We start from the raw sequence: 24,035 nt of genomic DNA, 5'->3' as shown, positions 1-24,035 counted from the left end.
AATAATACGAGAGTGGTTAAAATATCAAGAAGTTGACGACAACAGTAAGATTGAAGAATATATTGAGGAATGGGATGATGAATTGTTCAATTATATTTTAGGAGAAGACGACGGTGCACATAAATGTCTACCATTTTTATGGCAACTCTACCTTGACAAATTGGTCTTGCATCGTTATTACAATACTTTGTTTTGGAAGAGGAGGTGTTTATCCCAAGGAGTAACCCCGTAACCCCTAATGTGGAGGATCATAAAAAATTCTTTATGAGAATGTACTTAATAACGCTGAAAATAAATTAGTATTTAGCTTCATCGCATAGTTTTTTTACTTTTTTTCTTTTTTCTTTATCTATAATATTATATTTTTTTTTATTTTGTAGTGGATTATCAAGATATCGTTTCAAGAGATTATGTGTTTCAGTTTCATTCATTTAATAAATGGAATAACAAAACTTATTATTTTTATTTATTGAGGGTTTATAAAAGGATATCATGTATAGAAATGAATTCATACTTTGATGTTACAAATCCCATCCCACATCAGAAATAATGCCGCCTATATTAGAGAATTTAGATGTACAGATATTTTACTACATTTATAATATGAGTAAATTGGATTTTAAAAATTATGTAGATGAAAATATTTTCAAAAAAATGGTACCCCCCGTACCTCTCTCCGCCGGTAATAAAAAACTAATACGAGAGTGGTTAAAATATCAAGAAGTTGACGACGACAGTAAGATTGAAGAATATATTGAGGAATGGGATGATAAATTTTTCGATTATATTTTAGGAGAAGACGACGGCACACATAAATGTCTACCATTTTTATGGCAATATTACTATGACAAATTGGTCTTGCATCGTTATTACAATACTTTGCTTTGGAAGAAGGAGTGTTTATCCAAAGGAGTAACCCCGTAACCCCTTATGTGATATGTCATAAAAAAATACTTTATGAGAAATGTACTTAATAAAAATATACATATATTTAATCTTCCTCCTTGTTTCTTTGTTTGATTCCCATATTTATTGGAGGAGTATTATCAGATTTTAGACATAATGTTCCAATAGAAGCTTTTGTTTCAGTTTCATTCATTTGATAAATGGAATAACAAAACTTATTATTTTTATTTATTGAGGGTTTATAAAAGGATATCATGTATAGAAATGAATTCATACTTTGATGTTACAAATCCCATCCCACATCAGAAATAATGCCGCCTATATTAGAGAATTTAGATGTACAGATATTTTACTACATTTATAATATGAGTAAATTGGATTTTAAAAATTATGTAGATGAAAATATTTTCAAAAAAATGGTACCCCCCGTACCTCTCTCCGCCGGTAATAAAGAACTAATAGGAGAGTGGTTAAAATATCAAGAAGTTGACGACGACAGTAAGATTGAAGAATATATTGAGGAATGGGATGATAAATTTTTCGATTATATTTTGAGAAAAACACACACACAGGAAGAAAAATTTCGTTGTAACGTATGTGACAAGATTTTAAGTAGTACACAGAACTTTAGTCAACACCTGTTGCTACTCCATAGTGATGAAAACTTGAAAACCTTTAAATGTGAGTTTTGTAATAAGAAATATTATAGGCAAACTGACCTGAATAGACACAGTTATAAACATCAGCAGATATCCCCATTTTGCTGTAATATATGTGGAAAGAATTTAAGTAGTAAACAAAGCCTTCGCCATCACCAGTTTAGCCATAGCGATAAAAGAGAGAAAATTTTTGAATGTGAGTTTTGTAATAAAAAATATTTTTGGTCGGGAAGCCTGACTACCCATAGATACACGCATAGTGATGATGAGAAAAGAGAGAAAACTTTTAAATGCAAATCAAAGGAAACTTTTGAATGTGAGTTTTGTAATAAGAAATACGTTAACTAAATATAAATACAAAATGTAATAAGGTTATCAGAAAAACTTCATACCATTTTTAAGTCTAAAATATAATTCTTGCCGCACAGCTAAGGAGGAGGGAGGGAGGAGTTATCTGCTGCCTGCTGCCTATATAAGTGTTCTTTCTCCATTAAACAGACAGTAATAGTTTTGAGCTCTCATCGAGTGAGAAAAATTTAGTTCAAGAATCCTTCGTGAACAGTTGCGCCCGCCAATGAAAATTTAAAAATGTGAGTTTTGTAATAAGAAATTGGACCACCAAAAGTGACACATAAAGGTTCACTATAACGAAAATCAGTAAAATTTACCTATGGACAAAATAAGAAGAGATTACTATAATAATATTTTTTTTTACAGATGGGACGAAAGAAATAGACTAGCAGGAAATAATCTGCCTTCCTGGAATTCACCAATCACGACGAGGATTATATTATGACAACAGCCTTGAGAAAAACACACACACAGGAAGAAAGATTTCGCTGTAACATATGTGACGAAAGAAGAGACATTAATCCAGATAAGTAAATATTATCCCACACAAAATAATGTTTTAAAATTATAATTTTTAAAATTGATGATAATGTATAATTTTTATGTTTTTTTATAGATTGCGGAGAAGGAAATAAGACCAACACTTTTCGCCGCCTTAATGGATGAATTGATAAGATTGAGGTTACTGCAGAAGATTTGTATATGTGGAAAGAATTTAAGTAGTAAACAAAGCCTTCGCCATCACCTTTTCTCTCTTGAATGTGAGTTTTGTAATAAAAAGTATTTTTGGCCGGGAAGCCTGACTAGTCATAGATACACGCATAGTGATTATGATGAGAAAAGAGAGAAAACTTTTAACACTCATAGTGATGATGAGAAAAGAGAGAAAACTTTTAAATGTGAGTTTTGTAGTAAGAAATATTATTGGCAATCTAACCTGAATAAACACAGAAAAACACACATACAGGAGACAAAATGTCGCTGTAATATATGTGAAAAGAATTTAAGTAATACAAGCAACCTTCGCCGCCATCACCTGTTCTGTCATAGCAAATCAAAGAAAACTTTTGAATGTGAGTTTTGTAATAAAAAATATTCTTGGTCGCAAGACCTGGTTAAACATAGAAAAACACATATATCCCCACCATCACCACCATCACTACGTCGCTGTAATATATGTGAAAAGAATTTAAGTAATACAAGCAACCTTCGCCGCCATCACCTGTTCTGTCATAGCAAATCAAAGAAAACTTTTGAATGTGAGTTTTGTAATAAAAAATATTCTTGGTCGCAAGACCTGGTTAAACATAGAAAAACACATATATCCCCACCATCACCACCATCACTACCAGAGGACGAGGAGGATAACTACAAGTGCAAAATACCTGATGTTGGAGTTGATGTAGTAAAGGAGGAATGGGAGGATGTAGATTTTTATGATATAGTGAAGGAAGAAGAGAAGGAATTTGAGAATGTAGATTTTCCTGCTGTAATGAAGGAAGAAGAGGAAGAATTTGAGGATGTAGATTTTCCTGGTATAGTGAAGGAAGAAGAGGGAGAATGAGAGAAGAGATGAAGGAGGAATGTAATCTATACTTGTATGTATAAAAGTACTGTGTAACAGTATGTATAACCAACAACAATAAAAATGTTACCATACTATACAAAACCCAATACACTATTTTAGATTTCCTACCATAGTGATGGCGAAAAGTAGTTAAATAGTTATAAGTAACAGCAACCTTCCCCACCTCCAGTTGCGTCATAGCTCGAAATCTGTTTATATCAAATTGTTTGTTGACTAGTAGACTGGCTACAGACGAATTGTAAAGTTAGACAAGTGTGGCAAAGTAGAACTTAATGGAGAAACTTGCCTTAATATACACCCTGAATATACACATACAGAAGAAGGGGAAAGAATTTAAGTAGGACACCTGTTGTTGCTGCTTCATAATTATGGATGAACACAAAAAAACACACACACGCACTAGTAAAGAAAAACTCCCCGTAGGTAAAGTTTTCATGTGGCGGGCGGGAGAAAAGTAGTTAAATAGTTATAAGTAACAGCAACCTTCCCCACCTCCAGTTGCGTCATAGCTCGAAATCTGTGTATATATAGAGAGGAGCAAATTGTTTGTTGACTAGTAGACTGGCTACAGACGAATTGTAAAGTTATATGACAAGTGTGGCAAAGTAGAACACTTAATGGAGAAACTGACCAGCCTTAATATACACCTGAATATACACATACAGAAGAAGGGGGGAAAGAATTTAAGTAGGACACCTGTTGTTGCTGCTTCATAATGATGGATGAACAAAAAAAAACACACACTGAAGAAGGAAAATTTCGCTGTAACGTATGTGACAAGAATTTAAGTAGTAAGGAATATCTTCGTAAACACCTGTTGCTGCTCCATAGTGATGATGATAATGAGAAAAGAGAGAAAACTTTTCAATGTGAGTTTTGTAATAAGAAATATTATTGGCAAACTAACCTGAATGAACACAGAAAAACACACATACAGGAGACAAAATGTCGCTGTAATATATGTGGAAAGAATTTAAGTAATACAAGGAACCTTAGTCGCCATCATCAGTTGCATCTTAGATCAAAGAAAACTTTTGAATGTGAGTTTTGTAATAAAAAATATGTTTTGCAGGGAAACCTGGTTCGACATAGAAAAACACACATATCCCCCCTACAACCAGAAAAATTTCACTGTAACATATGTGACAAGAATTTAAGTAGTAAAGAATATCTCCGTAAACACCTGTTGCTGCTCCATAGTGATTATGATAATGAGAAAAGAGAGAAAACTTTTAAATGTGAGTTTTGTAATAAGAAATATTATTGGCAATCTAACCTGAATGAACACAGAAAAACACACATACAGGAGACAAAATGTCGCTGTAATATATGTGAAAAGAATTTAAGTAATACAGGGAACCTTCGCCGCCATCACCTGTTCTGTCATAGCAAAAAATGTTGCTGTAATATATGTGGCAAGATTTTAGGTAGTCAAAGGTGTCTTCGCGATCACCAGTTATGTCACAGCAGATCTAAGAAAACTTTTGAATGTGAGTTTTGTAATAAAAAATATTCTTGGCCGCAAGACATGGTTAAACATAGAAAAACACATATATCCCCACCATCACCACCACCAGAAGACGAGGAGGATGACGACAATTGCAAAATACCCGATGATGGAGTTAATGTAGTAAAGAAGGAGGAATGGGAGGTAGATTTTCCTGATATAGTGAAGGAAGAAGAGAAGGAATTTGAGAATGTAGATTTTCATTATGTAATGAAGGAAGAAGAGGAGGAATTTGAGGATGTAGATTTTCCTGCCATAATGATGGATGAGCGTCACAGCTTGGCCGAGAAACCTGGTTGACATAGAAAAACACACATATCCCCACCACCCCCACAACCACCACCACCACCACCACTACCACCACCACCAGAGGATGAAGAGGATGACGACAATTGCAAGATACCTGATGCTGGAGTTGATGTGGTAAAGGAGAGAGGGTATACACCACCACCACCATCACCACCACCACCAGAGGACGAAGAGGATGACGACAATTGCAAGATACCTGATACTACACACATATCACCACCACCACAACCATCACCACCAGAAGACGAGGAGGATGACAATTATGTTAATGTAGTAAAGAAGGAGGAATTTGAGGATGTAGATTTTTCTGATGTGCTTCATTGAGAGAAAACTTATAAATGAAAAAAGAAAACTTTTAAATTTTGTTATCGGCAAACTAACCTGAATGAACACAGAAAAACACACATAGAGGACAAAATGTCGATATGAGTACAACCAACACCACCAATAAAAATGTACCTACCTATATATACTTTTAATAACAAAACAAAATACCACTTTTTTGTGGCTTTCTTGTCAAGTATGTGGCAAGATATGGCAAGATTTTAAGTAGAGCTTACTTCATGGAGAGAAACTATAAATGTAAGTTTTCTACGAGGAAATATTACAACAGACCGATTGCCCTAAATAAACACAGAAAAAAACGGAAAGAATTTTCAAGCTATGCTTCTATGTACAACCAACAAGAATAAAAATGTACCTTTTAATAACAAAACAAAATACCACTTTTTGTGGCTTGCTTGTTAAGTATGTGGCAAGATATGGCAAGACTTATTTCATGAAGAGAAAACTTATAAATGTGAGTTTTGTGAGAGGAAATATTACATACCAGACCGATTGCCCTGAATAAACACAGCTGTTGCATAGTGATGGATAAGAAAAGGCTTTGTCACAGCAACTCAAAGAAAACTTTTGAATGTGAGTTTTGTAATAAAAAATATTCTTGGCCGCACAACCTGGTTGAACATAGAAAAACACACACACAGGAGGAAAAGTTTCGCTGTAACATATGTGACAAGATTTTATGTAGTACAAACAACCTTCGTCGCCATCACCTGTTCTATCATAGCAAATCAAAGAAAACTTTTGAATGTGAGTTTTGTAATAAAAAATATTCTTGGCCGCAAGACCTGGTTGATCATAGAAAAACACACACACAGGAGGAAAAGTTTCGCTGTAACGTATGTGGCAAGATTTTAGGTAGTACAAAGAGCCTTCGTCGCCATCAGTTCTGTCACAGCAGATCTAAGAAAATTTTTACTTTTGTATGTGAAATTTGTAATAAAAAATATTCTTGGCAGCAAGACCTAGTTGAACATAGAAAAACACATACACAGGAGTGTAACGTATGTAGTAAGATTTTAGGTAGTACAAGGAGCTTTCGCCGCCATCAGTTGTGTCACAGCAGATATAAGAAAACTTTTGAATGTGAGTTTTGTAATAAAAAATATTCTTGGCCGGGAAACCTGGTTCAACATAGAAAAAAAAAACACATATCCCCAGAGGACGAGGAGGGTGACAATTGCAAAATACATGTAGTAAAAGAGGAATGGAAGAATGTAGATTTTCCTGATATAGTAATTATTTTCATAACAAATGTATAAAAGTACTGGTAATAGTATAAACTTATGTACAACTAACAACAATAAAAATGTTCCTACTAACTTTTAATAACAAAACAAAATACAATTTTTTTGTGGTTGGCAAGACTTACTTTAAATGTGAGTTTTGTGAGAGAGGAGAAAGAGTTCTGTGAAAGGAGGAATTGAATCTGAGTGAGTACTACAACAATAAAAATGTCCCCATATACTAACTTTTAATAACCTTTTACAAAACAAAACAAAATGTTTACACAGAAGGCAAAGTTTCGGCTGTAATGAATGAATGGTTTTTAAATTAAAACACCATAATATTGCCGATTAATACTTAATTGTACAAACTTTATTAAAATTGTTGTCCGTCGATGTTGCATGGTTGCGGGGGGAAAATGGGAGAAAGATTTCTGAGAAGGGGAGGAATTGAATCTTATTGAGTACTACAACAATAAAAATATCCGTCCTCTTTAATAACGTTTTACAAAACAAAACAAAATGTTTGTTTACACAGAAGGCAAAGTTTCGGCTGTAATGAATGAATTGTTTTTAAGTTAAACCACCATAATATTGCCGATTAATACTTAATTGTACAAACTTTATTAAAATTGTTGTCCGTGATGTTGCGTGTTTGAGGGGGGAAATGGCAGAAAGAGTTCTGTGAAGGGGAGGAATTGAATCTGATTGAGTACTACAACAATAAAAATGTCTGTCCTCTTTAATAACGTTTTACAAAACAAAACAAAATGTTTATACAGAAGTCAAAGTTTCGGCTGTAATGAATGAATTGTTTTTAAGTTAAAACACCATAATATTGCCGATTAATACTTAATTGTACAAATTTTATTAAAATTGTTGTCCGTCGGATGTTGCGTGTTTGTGGGGGGAAATGGGAGAAAGAGTTCTGTGAAGGGGAGGAATTGAATCTGATTGAGTACTACAACAATAAAAATGTCCGTCCATATACTAATTTTTAATAACATAATATTCCCGATTATACTTAATTGTACAAACTTTATTAAAATTGTCGACCAAAAGCAAAATTTCGCTGTAATGAATGGTTTTAGTTAAACACCATAATATTGCCGATTAATACTTAATTGTACAAACTGTATTAAAATTGGCGATATTGCGTATTTGTTTAAAATGATAATTTGTCTGCCGATGGTGTAACACAAAAACGTAAATAAAAATTAATAACTATTAATGTATAAAATAAAAAAATTCACTTTTAAATTTCTATTAATTTTTTTTTTTTGGGGGGGGAATCATAATCACAAAGTTTAAGAATTTATAATTTTCTCATAATTCCTTCTAAAAAAATAAAATATAAGGTTACTTCAAATATAAAAGTATAAAATTATTAAATAAATAATTAAACATATACCTGTAAATAATAAATAATATAAATGTTTTATTTTTTCTCTATTCTTTATATAGTCTAAACATATTTGTACATTAAAAAAGGGCCGTCTTGTTTCCTTTAATCTAACTATTAAGGCATTCTTTACAATTTTTCTTTTAATATTATTATTATTTATAACCCATTGGATAACATCCAATTCCAGTAATTTATCAATTTCTGTTTTAGTAAAACATCGGTGATGCCATAAGTTGCTACATTTTTTACACTGTATATTATTTATACACATACCTTTGTCACATAAACAACGACGATCTTTTTTTTTATATTTTCTAATAAAATCTTCACCTTTTTTTTTCTTAACAAAAGGACACTGAGGAGACCAATGAGCATGCTCGATCCAAGGATTATCAAAATGTCTCCAATTTCGAAGCCCAATTCCACACACAAAACATTGTACATGGTCACTTATACCACAATAAAAAAAACCAGACTCCGCCATTTTTTTAACATTGAGAGTTAATGGCCAATTCTTGTATGTAGACTTTCTATTATCAAGTGTGCTAAAGAACAACATCCTCTTATCTTGTGCTTGTGGAATATAATCAATAATAATATCTTCTTTTATATTCCCAAATTCTCCAGTGCCAGGCTTCTTCTCTTTTTCTTCTTCTGTCTCTTCTTCTTCTTCTTCTTCTTCTTCTTCTTCTTCTCCTCCTCCTCCTCTTCTTCTTCTTCTTCTTCTTCTTCTTCTTCTTCTGCCTCCTCTTCTTCTTCTTCTGTATCTATTTCAATAGATAATATTTTACATTGTTCCATCGGAATATTACCAACTGGTTTAGATCCATTTATAAATGGACACTCGGGAGACCAATGTGTATGTCTTTCTCGTGGTAGTTCACTTGAGACATAGTTCATTTTCCAATTCATAATTAATAAACCACAAAAAATACAACTACACATATCTTTGTATCTCGTATAATAAAATCCATCTTTGGCTAAATCTGCTGGCTTCAACCAATTCAATGGCCATTCTACGAATGTATCTAATCTTGTTTGTTCATAATTTAAGCTTTTAAATCCATAAAATATTTTGTATGGTGATAGTTGCTGACGAAGGTGAATTGCTTGTTGCATTTTCTCGCTTGCTGCATTTCCTCTATGAGATGGCTACTTAAAGAAACAGTCTTTTATATATGGAAGTACTAGCAAGAGCAAGGAATGGAGTTTGGGGTGCGGGTTTGTTAATAGTTTTTTATTTCTCTTCCTTCCTCTATTTTATACCCGCCCCCGCCCCTCAATCTTAAGACTAAATGTAAGGTTGAATCCTTTTGAATATTATATTCAGTAATAGTATTTTCATCTTCTAATTGTTTACCAGAGTAAATTAACCTTTGTTGATCTGATGGAATACCTTCTTTTTTTTGTATTTGTGCCTTAATATTTTCAATAGTATCTGTATCAACAACATCAAGAGTAATAGTCTTTCCAGTGAGTGTTTTTATAAAGATCTGCATAATTCAATTCTTATATTTTTTTAACAACAAAAATTAAAAAACAAAAATTTATAATTAGGATGTGTTAGAAATGAGATATCAGAGCTAATTTCAATTTCTCACTCGAAAATTGAGAATATTTTTTATATTTTTTTTCTTTGGAAAATTGAGAATATTTTTTATCTTTTTTTCCTAGAGTAAGAGCATTTTGGTTTTTATTTAATACGAAATTGAAATCATTTATAATAGATGAAGTAAAAAAAATTTCACTGTTAATAGGAATAATATCCTCCCTGTTTGTATCCAATTTATTTATTATACTACCATCCGAATTTATATTTAAACCTGCATATCCATTTTTTAAAACATATTTAAAAGGATCTTTAGATAAATAATTATTATCTTTTCTAAAATATGAATCGCTAAATGCTAATACCAATGATATAATATTATTATCCAATTTTTTAGTGTATAACAAATTATTTCTATTAGGAGTTTCAATATATTGAGTATTGTAATATATTTGTGTAAATCTCTCTATAAGATACTTATGCATAGATTGAGCTTTATCAAATGTAATCGACGGTAATTCATTAGAAAACCACTCTTTGTCAGATTCAAATTCTTCAATTAAAGAATTTAAAATTGTAGGGGACCATGAATGTTCTTCAATAACTATATGAGATAGATAATACTGTTTTAAATGCATTTCCTCAACCTTTGAACAATAGTGAATGTGCTGTTTCAGAAGCATATTGGAAAATAATTGTACTTTTTCTGAATTATACTCATTCATATCAAGTACACTTAATAGATATGTCCATAAAATAGCTAAAATATTTTGATATTTAACATATTTAAAAGCCTCAATCTCTGTACGTTCAATTTGTTCTGTAGTTATAAAATCATTACAATATAAATATTTTCCCCATACAATTTCATTATTGTAAACTAAACCAGAAAAAGTCAAAATTTTCATAAAAATACTACGTTTTATATTGTGTGTATTATTTTTAAAAAAATATCCAGATGGTGGGTTTATAGGTTTTGTTAAACCTTTTATAGAAAAAAAACGTACCAAATTAATATGTAGGGGTATGGTATTCCATCCATAAATTCCATTATATATAGATTTATCATTTTCATTTAAGTTTTTAACTATATCATCAAAAGTAATATTAATGACAGATTTATCAATAATAACAGGAATATCATATATATTTTTATAAAAGTATGCATTCATTTCGTTTTATTTCTTTATTTTTTTTATCTTTTTATCTTGGAAGGATAGATAATCAAATTTAATTTTATATTTTTATTTACAGAAGGTTTATTAGGTATTTTATACCAGAGGTTTATATTAATGTTATATTTTTATATTTACTATTCATTTTTTGACATATATTTTATAGCTTTGGTTGACAATATATACCTATATCTGAAATTTTATTATTATTATTAATTATACAATACAGAAAGGGTTTATTTACAAACACATTGATCCCATACTGAACTGAGTCTGTAAAACACATCCGTGTTTTAGATTCAGTTAATGTTCCTAGTTCATAATTTACAATTGATGAAACATTACTTAATTCTAAAAAAACTGAGTTAAAATCTCGTGTTTTGTTTAAATTTCTAATGTTATCATTACTCAAACAATCACAAATAACAGGCAAATTCTTAATTTCCTTATATTCAGTTGTTTCATTGAATTTGGGAAACCATTGGTTTCTAGAATTAACACTGGTAAAAGTTTGTAGATTTTGTTCAAGTACTCCTGAATCTCCAAAGATATTCCTAGCTAGAAACATTAATTCATTTTTCGAGGCTGGGGATTCAGGCATATAAACATATAAATATGATCCACATTTATAAGGAAAGTATACAACTAAATCTTTGTCATTTAGTATTCCCGAACCTCTTTGAACAGTTTTAGCATCAGCATGCATCATAGTAACACTAGTATATTCACCACCTGGAAGAAAAAATATCTGAGTTTCATTTCCATAATTAAACGGTTCTTTCCACTTGCCATTGAAAGATGAACCAGATGCTAACATTAACTTAAAACCTTTTCGGTTTGGGTCAAAGAGGTCTTTAATCCCAACTGCTAATTCAATTTTCTTATTTGCTTTATTTATAACTCTTGTTTCATCAGCATTGATGTTAAATTTGTCTTCATAATAAAATTTCCCATCTTTGTTCTCTCTTAGTGAATTCAGAAAATCTTCATTTAATTGTTCCTCTATATCAGTAGCATAAAGAATTGCTAGAGTCCTCTTCAGCGATTGTTGTTGATGTTTCGACGACGCAGAATCCTTAATTTCATCCGAAAATATTCGATAGAGTTGAGTATTTGATCGTTCTTCCGCAGGCAAGCAATATATCAGTGAGTGAACCAATTCCAAAATTGTTCTAGGACCCAATATTACATTCTTCTGGAGTGAGTTTTCTGCACCAACAGCAAAAATTCGGAAGCATAATGCATTATATTCTTCACTAATACTCATTGCTACTCTTCCAGGAGACAAGTGAAAGACTTACTGAATAATGCTTTTACTATTTTCACCTTTTATACTACTCTGCTAGTGTTGTCAATCACTCATTTGTTTTTTTTTTGTTTTTTTGTTTTTCCATAGTAATTTATTTTGTTTTTATTTTTTTGTTCACAAATAGAACAAAATGTCAATTTTATTGTACTTATAACAAAATGCCAACATGGGACGAATATTTGAGTTAACCATTTAACATTAGTTACTTCTAAAGAACTTGAGGAGGAATTCAAAGGTAAAGGATAAATAATTACTAATGATGATGATGATAGTGATAGTGGTGGAGGTAACAATAGAGGTGGAGGTAACAATAGTAGTGGTGGTTGAGGTGGTGCTAGTGTTGATGGTTGTTGTTGTAGTGGTAATGATAATGATGATAATGATTGTGGTTGTGGTGGTACTGATGATGGAGATAATGATTCAGGTTGTAGTAATGGCGACGATGATGGTGGTAATAAAGATTGTGATGGTAATAGTGATGGTAATAATGGTTGTAATGATGTTAATGGTTCCGCCAATGATAATGATTGTGGTTGTTGTATTGATGATGACGATAATGGTTGTGGTAGTGGTGGTGATTGGAAATCTTCAAGATATTTTTTCAAATTTAAACATGGAAATCCAGTCTTTTCAATATTATAAATTATATTCGATTTTATAATTGGTACTGGACAACCACTCTTAATTATATATTGTATAATATCTAATTTCATAAAACTCTGCATAGCTTCCTTTGTTAAATAATAATACCTTCTTCTCTCTTCAAAATAATCGTCGTCACTTGTATGTTTATATTGTGCAATAAATTTTATACCTCTTTCACGATGAACAAAATCACAATTGGGATACCATTGGGCGTGCATAGCCCAGGGACACTTATCGTTTTGCTGCCAATTCATAAGTCCACCGAAACATGTAAAACAACGAACGAAATCTCCAAATCCGTAAAATGTTTCACTGTAAAATCCAGCCTCCGCTAATTTTTGGGGTGTTATATTTAACAACCGAGGAAAAGTTGCTTGATCGAATGAGTTCAAACGAGTTTCAACTGTGTCATATATTTTATTAATTTTTTTCATCCAGTCAATTTTCTCCATTTTATTAAATGATAATGTATCATAAAAGCATGGATGTTTCAGATATTGCCCTTGTTCAATAGGAACATTTTTTAATCTGGCGTAATAGTTACAAGGCACTAATCGATCATGTTCCTCTTTAGGGGAATCTCCCTCATGCCAGTCATATAATTCAATACCACAAAAACAACAATAAACAGTATCGCACAGATGCGTGTAGACAAATCCACAGTGAGCCAATATATTACTTTTAACTTCGTATTCCTTTGGCCAATCAAAAAATGTTAGTCTTCTCGCCTCTTCAAAGTATACTATATCAACTGTAAGGAAACGTCTTTCCACAGTATTTGATTTTGAAGTCATCCCGGCGGCCATGTGGGAATATTACTATACTACACTATGCTATGTATGGATGGAATTTGTTAGCTACTCCTTCCTAATTTATATAACCACCATCTAATATTTTTATCTTGAAGGGAGAGGGTTGATAGGAGATCTATAAATACAAGGTAAAAATTATAAAATCTCTATTACTCAGAGTTTTGACATAGGAGTAAGGTTGTATTTTAGTTTCCTATATTTGTTGAAAAAAGTTAAAATATTATATATTTTTTCTTCTTTTAATTGTTTATTTTTATTTTTAAGAGTTACAAAATGGACGACTCTGATTCTGCCACCGACGACGATGATTACAACAACTACGACGAGGATGATCCCGATGGTTATGAAGATGGTTACGAAGATGACAGCGACAATAACAGCGATTATAACAGTAATTATGACAGCGACAACGACAGCAATTATGAAACTGGCGACAACAACAGCAACGATGACAACAGCAGCAATTATGAAACAGATGACAACGGCAATGATGATGATATTGACAGCAATTATGAAACAGATGACAACGACAACGAGAATGATATTGACAGCAATTATGAAACTGATGCTGATGCTGATGCTGTCACTTATAATGATATTGATATCGACGACGACAAAATATGTGAACTATATAAATCATTATATTATATGTATATCTTTGTAGTCCAGTATCTGAACAAAAATATAAATTGTTTTATAGAAAATAAACTTGAATTTAAAATACAAATGGCTGTAATAAATAATGAGCTTCAACGCATTAGTAACATATTAAATAGTTTTCTATAGGAAATTACTTTTTATTTTCCTTATAGTAAAAAATATAAAAAAATGACAGATCTTGATGTTCCAGATTTTGATAAAAGTAATAACGATGATAACTTTAAAAAAATAAAGAACTACTTTATAAAACCACATACTCTACGACAAAAGCTTTTAAGTCTCGTATTTATTAGATCAAGTAGCCATACAATATCAGAAGCTGTAAAGAATGAAATTGTTTTTGAACTTGAATCAGAGAATGTTGAGGAATTAATTTTAGCAAAGCTATTATTATTTTCGGGATTTACATTTCCCCAAACTAAAATAAATCTGGGAGAGGTATTAATATTTAATGATAATAATATTCCTGAAAATATTTTATTAGATATGGGTATATCTGAGTCAAATTCTGCTATAGATCATGTCCTTTTGATTATGTATTCAAATACTTTAGTAAATTTATGGATGCTTTTTATTGATATGATACATTGGTCTAAGAAAGAACTTTATAAATTTGAAACAAATTTTCTCTTACCAAGTATTTATGAATGTATAAATAAAGTTCTAGATGATCTAGATAATGACGACGGCTCTTCTACAACAAAAAAAATAAATTATTTTTATACAAAAAAATTAAATTATATTTATAATTATAAAATACAAATTAATCCAAAAGTATAAATTTACAAGATATTATACGTTTTCTTATAGAAAAATATAAAGATTACAACAATATTTGGAATAATGGTGAAAAAAAGATAAGAATGACTTATGATGATGTATATAATTTACATATCAACTTAATTTTTGATATTATGCATTTGTTCATTGAACAACCATATACTAGTAAAGAAGATTTAGAAACAGCCGGAGCTGAAAAATATATATTACTTTGGGATTATGTAAAAAAATTCTCTACGAAAAATCGAGAGAATGTTCCTTCATTCAATATGTATGTATCCTCTATCTTATTGTATACTAGTCGTCAATCTAACCAACAATCACAATTAGTTAGAAAAGAATATTCAAATCTTATATGTCAAGAAAATGGAATATTAATAAAAAAGAAATCAAAAAGATCGCGATCGCGCTCAAAATCACGACAAAGATCTGTAAATTCACGATCAAAATCGCAACAACGACCACGGCGGCAATCTAAAAGTTCGCGATCAAAATCACGACAAAGATCTGTAAATTCACGATCAAAATCGCGACAACGACAACGGCGACAATCTAAAAGTTCGAGATCCAAATCGCGACAGCGACAATCTAAAAATTCGAGATCAAAATCACGACAACGATCGCAATCACAATCGCAATTACAGCAGCAACAACGGCTACGACGACAATCTAAAAGTTCGCGATCAAATTCGCGATCAAAATCACCACAACGAACGCAATCACAATCAGGCCGATCACAATTACAGCGACAACGAAAATCTGACATTTTACAATTACGACGACAATCACAATCACAGCAACCTGAACTTTTACAATCACAATCACAGCAACCTGAACTTTTACAATCACAATCACAGCAGCAACAACGGCTACGACGACAAGCTAAAAGTTCGCTATCAAAATTGCAACAACCATCACGATATAAAAATTCGCGATCAAAATCACGACAACGATCGCAATCAAAATCGGGTCGATTACAACGACGACAATCTGAAAATTTGCAACCAGATTTTTCCAAATTAGTTTTAGATGTTGGAGCAGAGGATCAAATAAACATAGATTTAAATGAGGTACCTAAATTGGCTGAGGATTTTATAACATATATTGATACAAATAAACCAATGTCATTACCCAAAGTAACAAGAAAAAAGAAATTAAAGAAATTTAAGTCAGATTATGCTTGTAAAATAATTCAATAAAGAAAAATAAATAAATGATTCAATTATATTATATTATTCCATATCTTAGTTTAATATTGTTATTCATTTTTAATTGTATTATCTATATTAAAGATAGATTATCATCACATAAATGGATATTTAATTCAATTAAAAAAGATTTGGAGGCTGAAAAAATAGCCATAACTCACCAAAAAAATTTCATAGACATACAAAGTTGGACGTCAAATAATATTACTCAAAATGATGTAGTCAACATTTTTAAGGAGTCCTCTTTTCATTGTAAGGATATTTGTCTAAGAGTTCCCGAAAATAAAGTAAATACTCCACATATTTGTCGAATTCTTGGTGGACATGAGTGTGGTCCGTACCTTAAAATAGTAAAAATTCCCCAAGAATCTTCTACACAGTATACAATACGTGGAACAGTGTTAATTGGAGGGTGTACTTATTGTTTATGGAAAGAACCTCCCCTTGAAACAAAAACTTTATGTAATTCCGTATGGGGATATTTACAGTATTCCCAAGAAGAGGATAGATGGAAATGTAAATCTAAATTACCTGGTTTCTATGACGCGGATAGAAATACATTTATTGTTTGCGAACCTGATGGAAAACTGATACGTATACAAAAAATTAATGAAAAAAATGAAAGAAGTGTAGTCGATATTGCCTCAATGGTTCCTAATGATTTTTATGAGTTACAACATGAGTTTGAATGTGAATGCGCACAAGGCTATGTGGCCAACCCAGAAATTTCGAGATCCATGTGTTTCCAAGATCCGTGTTTAACGCATATACCTCCTCACGTTACAGATGCTTTAGGTTATAATCGTGAAACAAAAACTTGTGAATGTGGTCAATTTTATACCAATATAAATGGGAATAAAAGTAATCCATGTACGGCATGTCCCGATCCAGAGTTAGATAAAGACAATAATACACTTACAATTTGGGTTAAATGTAGTAACAATAAAAATAAAACAGAAAAATCACTTGGTAGTTACCCGTGTCTTAATCCAGAGGATAAAATTAGAGGATGTACTAAAGTTATAATTAAAGGTAAAATAGTATCTACTTTAAATAGAGATATTACACAAGGTAATACACTCGAACAGGAAGATTTTTTTGAAAGAATTGTGTGGCCTTAATTCTAAAAACGGTTCGTACAACCGTTTCTTATTTTTAAGGGATAATCAATTTTTCTTTTTTTAATTGTTTTTATTAATTATCAAATATTATACATACATATCCATAATTGTATTAAATGAAGTTGTTAAAGTAGATCCAAAATTACATAGTGTTGAAGAATCCAAATATATATTGATTACAGGTTGAATACATGTATTGGTGATAAGGTAAGCGTGCTTTTTTACTCTGCCTACATTGAGACATGAAACATCTTTAAGTGTACACCACACATTTTGCCGTCGAGAGATATTATCATTTTTAGCTATAGATGAGCTGAACAGATCTAAGGCATACAAATGAGAAAGTGTATTTGTAAATGCCCACAGAATGATTTTTTCCCGTTGCTGCATCTGCATCTTTCCAGTTGTTTCTCCTACTCCTACAAAATTTACATTGGGTATCACTTCTTTATTTTCATTAATAATTGAACAACAATTATCACTGTGGTGGTTGTGTAGATAATGCTGGGGGGGAGGGATATTTTTATTACGCGGCCATGATTGAATAGTTAAGCCATTAGTTATTATACGGTGGAGAATATCTATATTTAATTGTGAATCAGTTACTAGATAAGTTGGAGTATAGTTAATGTTACTGCATATTATATTATCATCAATAACTTTAATTGCTGTAATTATAGCAATCAAAATTTCCTTAGTTGTCAAGGCTACTTTTGAGGTTAAGTGGTGTATTTTTTCCTTATAAGCATTATATATTGTTATTTCTGTAATATAACAATAATTTTGGTAACTTTTTCGTCCTTCGTTCATAACTAAGGATCCATTTTCTGACAGAAAAAATACATTGTATTTATTAATATCCTCACAAGTTTTTTTAGTTCTTGTTTCCTTGTTGAATCTTTCTTCTTTTCTCTTCTTATTTTGCTGCTCTTTTACATTTTCAACATTCTTCTTATTCCTGTGGCGGAGATAAACTTTACTATTGTTAGTAGATTCGGCAAAACTTGAATGTGAGTGTGCTACATCAAGTTGACTATACACTATCTTCAAAGTTACAAATATATCACTTCCAGTAAAGGGTATATTAAAATTCTTCTCCTTGGTGGTCATTGCTGAATAGCTATTAGCTTGTTACTCTGTCGTGTGTTACTTAAGTAGATCTTCATCTAGTGAACCCATAGACAATAATAGATTTTCTATCTTATATCCCTATATTTATATATTTATCCTTATCCTACCAAATTAAAAAATATTTAGTTGTTATCGTTCATATCATCATCATCACTAGGGCTATCATTGTTATTACTTTGACCCCATTGAATATATATGTTTTTATTTTCCTTTTTTATTCCTGCAATCAATGAATTAATTATTTTTTTAATACCGAAAGCAGAACTACCAGATACTGTTATTCCATTTATCATCGATGATGAGAATTTTATTTCGAAGGGTGAATCAAATATATTTAATATCGTTTTATCTTTGGATAAATACCATTGTTTATTACCTGAGGTTCTTTGATGAACAATTATAACTTTTAAATTTTTTATAAAAGAAGGCCATGTCCTTAAGAGTGATTCAAAATAATTAGCATACCGCTTATCTTGTATATATAAAAACTGAGATTTTACTATAAATTGATAATAATCTTTCCATTCATTTAATATTTTTTGTTGCTTTAACTCCATAATGAATAAGGAAATTCCGTTTATATTCACAGAATGTAAAACCGGTGGATATATATCACCAGAAGAAATAAAAGTTGCAATTGAAAAAAAAAAAGAAAAAGAAAATTGTGAAACTGAATATGAATATGAAATTATAGTTAGCAAGACTACATGTCGACCACCACCAACCAAAAGATCAAGATCCTCTTCGTTGTCGTCGTCTTATAAGTGTTTAAAAAGAGGTTTTAAAAAATCACATTCAGAAAAATACCCATCAGTATATAAATATATAAAAAAATTGAAAATGGCTACTCTAGAATGTCAAAAGATTTTAAAAGAAGAACCTTATTGGGAGAATGAGGCAGCTGGTAATGAATGGAAAAGTAACATTTACTGTCCATATCACGAAAAACGAGGACATTCAAAAACACCCTCTGCTAGACTCTATATAGATACTAATGAATTAAAATGTTTTTCAAATACATGTTGTGTGGTAAAAAATACTATAGATCTTTTAGATTTTCTCGTTCAAAAACGATAGTAATTTTTATTGGTTTTATTTTTCGTTCATTTTTTATAATTGGTTTATAAAAAAACTACAAATTCAAAATAAAATGTATTTCAAAACTTTTGTGGGTGGGGATTCAAACTGAGTGATAATGATCACTTAAATCTATTATCATATACATTCTTTCGATGACTCTCTGTTAAAATAGCAGATAATTTTATCGAAGTATCATCACACCGTTTTTTAAAATGTATTCTGTTTATCCAGTCAGTCCCCATTCTAGCTTCTCTAGAAAATGGGTCTAAAATTAGATAATGTACTTGTGGTTCAGATACAAAAGTAACTTTTTTCTCTCCTTTTTCTTTCTCCTCCTCTTGTCCATGGCATAGATCAGCCGGGAAACTCTGAAGAAGAAAATATCTGGTAAGGTTTTTGTGGATTTTAGGTTTTTTTCGCGGTTTCTGCTTTACACAAATATGGTTAAGTGTATCCTCTAACAATAAGGCAAAATGTGATACTGTGCTATGTGCGAATTAGACGTGAAAGACCCGTGGTAGTGTTGAGGAGGGAGTGTACTAGAGTCATGCAGTGCGGTGGTGCCGATGTTTACCTTATTGTGATTGTGTATATCCATATCTTAGTAGGTACTTTGTGGGGCTGTAGTTGATGACTAACGACACTTATTTATATACGATTAATTATACAACATAAACTTCGAGACCTGCACCATTTCATAAAATATTACAACTTGACAACTCTGAATCTGGATAGTATAAATTGACGGACTCGGTGTTCTGGGAGGCGAGGTGACGTACCAAGTGTTGGGCGGGCACAATAAACTCACAGGGGTCAAGGGTGTTACACCACACGTTCATGGGTGTAAATAATAATGGAACAATCAAGGCAGAGTCTTTATGAAAAAAAGGATCGCCAGAATACTTTTTTGACCACCAATTCTCCACTAATAAATGTAGATGTGGAGACCTTTTCGAGAGCCGGGTTTTATTTTTCTCAGGAGGAGAATAAAATAAAATGTTTTAAGTGCAAGTTGGAAATCGATACTGCCGTCGCCACCGTTATCGACAGTGAAGCTTTTCACAGGGAGAAACGGCCCCAGTGCATATTTTTACGCACTTTAAATCGGTCCAAGACATTCTATAACACCCGTGTATTCAGATTTGAAAAGGAACGACTTGATACATTCGTAGACTGGCCCCTGTCTTTGTGGTTATCTCCCGAAGATTTAGCAGCTGCGGGTTTTTATTATCTCAGAAATAAAGATCTCTGCGCCTGTTATTTTTGCAAGGGTATCGTAGGTGATTGGGAAAAGGATGATACACCCCTCATAGAACATTGTAAACTTTTTCCCCATTGTCCCTTCGTTAGAAATCAACCAACGGCAAACATCAACCTGGGTCAGAGTTGCATTTTAGACCAGATAATTCCAATTCCAGAAACAAAGAAGAAAGAGACGACACCATATTCTTGCAGATATAATACGTTTGATGCAAGACTGCAAAGTTTTAATACTGATCAGAGGCTAAAGTATTGGCCTCTAGAAATACAACAACAACGACTGACAATCTGTGATTTAGCAGAAGCAGGTTTTTATTACTTGGGCTTTTTGGATATGGTACAATGGTTTCTTGTGGTGTAGGTCTTCACAATTGGGAGGAAAATGAAGAACCATGGAATGTACATGCACGTTGGTCCTCAAGTTGTGAATTTTTATTACTGAGCAAGGAGGCTGATTTTATTAAAAAGGTAGGTAAAATATATTTAAAAGTAATATTTATAAATTAATGTAATATTAAAATAACAAAATCAACCCTAATTATTTTTCTTTCTTTTCAGGTTCAAGATCAAACTCCTCCTTACAAACAAAGTAATTCAGCAGTTAAGCCCCAGAAGATTTATCAAGTAAAGCTATCGGATGATGATATGACCTATTTAATGAATAAAAATAGTATAATAAAGATGGTTATAAACATGGGATTTCCTTCCGAAAATGTAAGACGCTCTCTTTATAAAGAACTTGAAGAGAATGGTGTCCCCTTTTATAATCTAGAAAAGTGTATTGAAGCAGTTTTGGAATTTATGGAGACCGAGGCTAGAGCTCAATCTAGGACTAGAAGGACTACAGACATATCAATTCCTCCTTTACCATCTTATCCTGAAAATAATAGGCTTAGGTTTACATTCCCTAAAATCAATAGGCTTACAGCGCAACCTAATCAACCACAACCTAATCATCAATCATTTCCTGAAATAGCACAACCTAATCATCAATCATTTCCTGAAATAGCACAACCTAATCATCATCCTCAATTATCTCCTGAAATAGCACAACGTAATCATCCTCCTGAAATAGCACAACCTAATAATCCTCAATCATCTCTTGAAATAGCACAACTTCATTCTCCTCCATGTAGTAATCCAGTTACCCCTCCCCCAGTTCTTTCCCCTCTTCCTCAATATAATGCCCTCGTATGTTCAGTATGTTATAATAAAGACAGAAATATTGTAATTATGCCCTGTACACATGTTGTAGTATGTTCTATGTGTATTTCATCATTATCCATTTGTCCAATATGTATGAAAAAGATTGAGTATTTTTGTAAAGTTATTATATCGTGATGATTTTATAGTTTAAAAAATAAAAATCTGAAGTATACTGTATTTATTTATCAATGCTGGTAGGCAGATTACAATATATAATAAACAAAAATGAATGATAATTAATTTTTTCTTATGTAATATTTATTTTATCAATGAATTTTAATAAGGATTTGGTAAGGAGTGACATCGAGTAATTTTATTATTATTAAACATCGGTTTTACATTGAGCTGCTCTATCTTAAGCTTTATGGGTAATCCAGGTTGTTGTTGTTCTTCGTCGTCTTCGTCGTCTTCGTCGTCTTCGTCTTCTTCGTCTTCGTCGTCTTCGTCGTCTTCGTCTCGTCTTCGTCTTCGTCGTCTTCGTCGTCTTCGTCGTCTTCGTTTTCTTCGTCTTCTTCTTCTTCTTCTATAAATTGTTGCTCCATAGGTGGTTGGTATGTAGACTGTTGTACTATTGGTGGTCCAGATGTAGATTGTGGCACTATTGGTGGTGGTGGTCCAGATGTAGACTGTGGCACTATGGGTGGTCCATATGTGGACTGTGGCACTATGGGTGGTCCATATATGGATGTGGACTGTGGCACTATGGGTGGTCCATATGTAGATGTGGACTGTGGCATTATGGGTGGTCCGGACTGTGGCACTATGGGTGGTGATGTGGACTGTGGCACTATGGGTGGTCCGGACTGTGGCACTATGGGTGGTCCGGACTGTGGCACTATGGGTGGTCCATATGTGGATTGTGGTTCGTAGTTGGACTGCTGCTTCATTCTGGGTTTCTTCATTCTGGGTTCAATGAGTGGTTGCTGCTCTATTGGTTGTCCATATGTATGCTGCTGATAAATTTGTTGCCCATATATAAGCTGCTGATCGATTGGTTGTCCATATGTATGTTGCTTCTCTATAGCCTCTATGGGTTGTTCGTATGTAGGTTGTTGCTCTATGGGTGGTCCGTATGTGGACTGCTGCTGTATTGTGGGTGGTCTGTGCACTATTGGTGGTCCAGATGTAGACTGTGGCACTATGGGTGGTCCGGACTGTGGTACTATGGGTGGTCCATATGTCGATGTGGACTGTGGCACTATGGGTGGTCCATATGTGGATGTGGACTCAATGAGTGGTTGCTGCTCTATTGGTTGTCCATATGTATGCTGCTGATAAATTGGTTGCCCATATATAAGCTGCTGATCGATTGGTTGTCCATATGTATGTTGCTTCTCTATAGCCTCTATGGGTTGTTCGTATGTAGGTTGTTGCTCTATGGGTGGTCCGTATGTGGACTGCTGCTGTATTATGGGTGGTCTGTGCACTATTGGTGGTCCATATGTAGATTGTGGCACTATGGGTGGTCCATATGTGGATGTGGACTGTGGCACTATGGGTGGTCCATATGTGGATGTGGACTGTGGCACTATGGGTGGTCCATATGTGGATGTGGACTGTGGCACTATGGGTGGTCCATATGTGGATGTGGACTGTGGCACTATGGATGGTCCATATGTGGATGTGGACTGTGGCACTATGGGTGGTCCATATGTGGATGTGGACTGTGGCACTATGGGTGGTCCGGATTGTGGCACTATAGGTGGTCCATATGTGGATTGTGATTCGTATGTGGACTGCTGCTTCATTCTGGGTTTCTTCATTCTGGGTTCAATGAGTGGTTGCTGCTCTATTGGTTTTCCATAT

The 24,035-nt window shown here is 32.6% G+C and overlaps 2 protein-coding genes across 2 annotated transcripts; both read left to right on the top strand.

Moving 5' to 3' along the window:
• Positions 1-2,285: 2,285 nt before the first annotated feature.
• Positions 2,286-14,312, top strand: LOC121856696 (GATA zinc finger domain-containing protein 13-like; the record flags this gene model as incomplete). The annotated part of the gene is given in 2 exon segments (XM_042352386.1): positions 2,286-2,446; positions 14,048-14,312. A coding segment is annotated over 1 exon segment (256 nt), but the record flags the coding sequence as incomplete, so codon positions are not given.
• Positions 14,313-17,078: 2,766 nt separating this feature from the next.
• On the top strand, positions 17,079-21,836 carry LOC121856695 (baculoviral IAP repeat-containing protein 7-B-like; the record flags this gene model as incomplete). Its single annotated transcript, XM_042352385.1, is given in 4 exon segments — positions 17,079-17,323; positions 20,904-21,370; positions 21,373-21,491; positions 21,582-21,836. Coding segments are annotated over 4 exon segments (1,086 nt in total), but the record flags the coding sequence as incomplete, so codon positions are not given.
• Positions 21,837-24,035: the final 2,199 nt, after the last annotated feature.

Source organism: Homarus americanus, unplaced genomic scaffold (genome assembly GCF_018991925.1).
Source record: "Homarus americanus isolate GMGI-L3 unplaced genomic scaffold, GMGI_Hamer_2.0 scaffold18756, whole genome shotgun sequence".
In the NCBI taxonomy this organism is placed as follows: domain Eukaryota; kingdom Metazoa; phylum Arthropoda; class Malacostraca; order Decapoda; family Nephropidae; genus Homarus; species Homarus americanus.
Note: the sequence above shows the minus strand (reverse complement) of the source record. Positions and strands in the feature narration are given on the sequence as shown.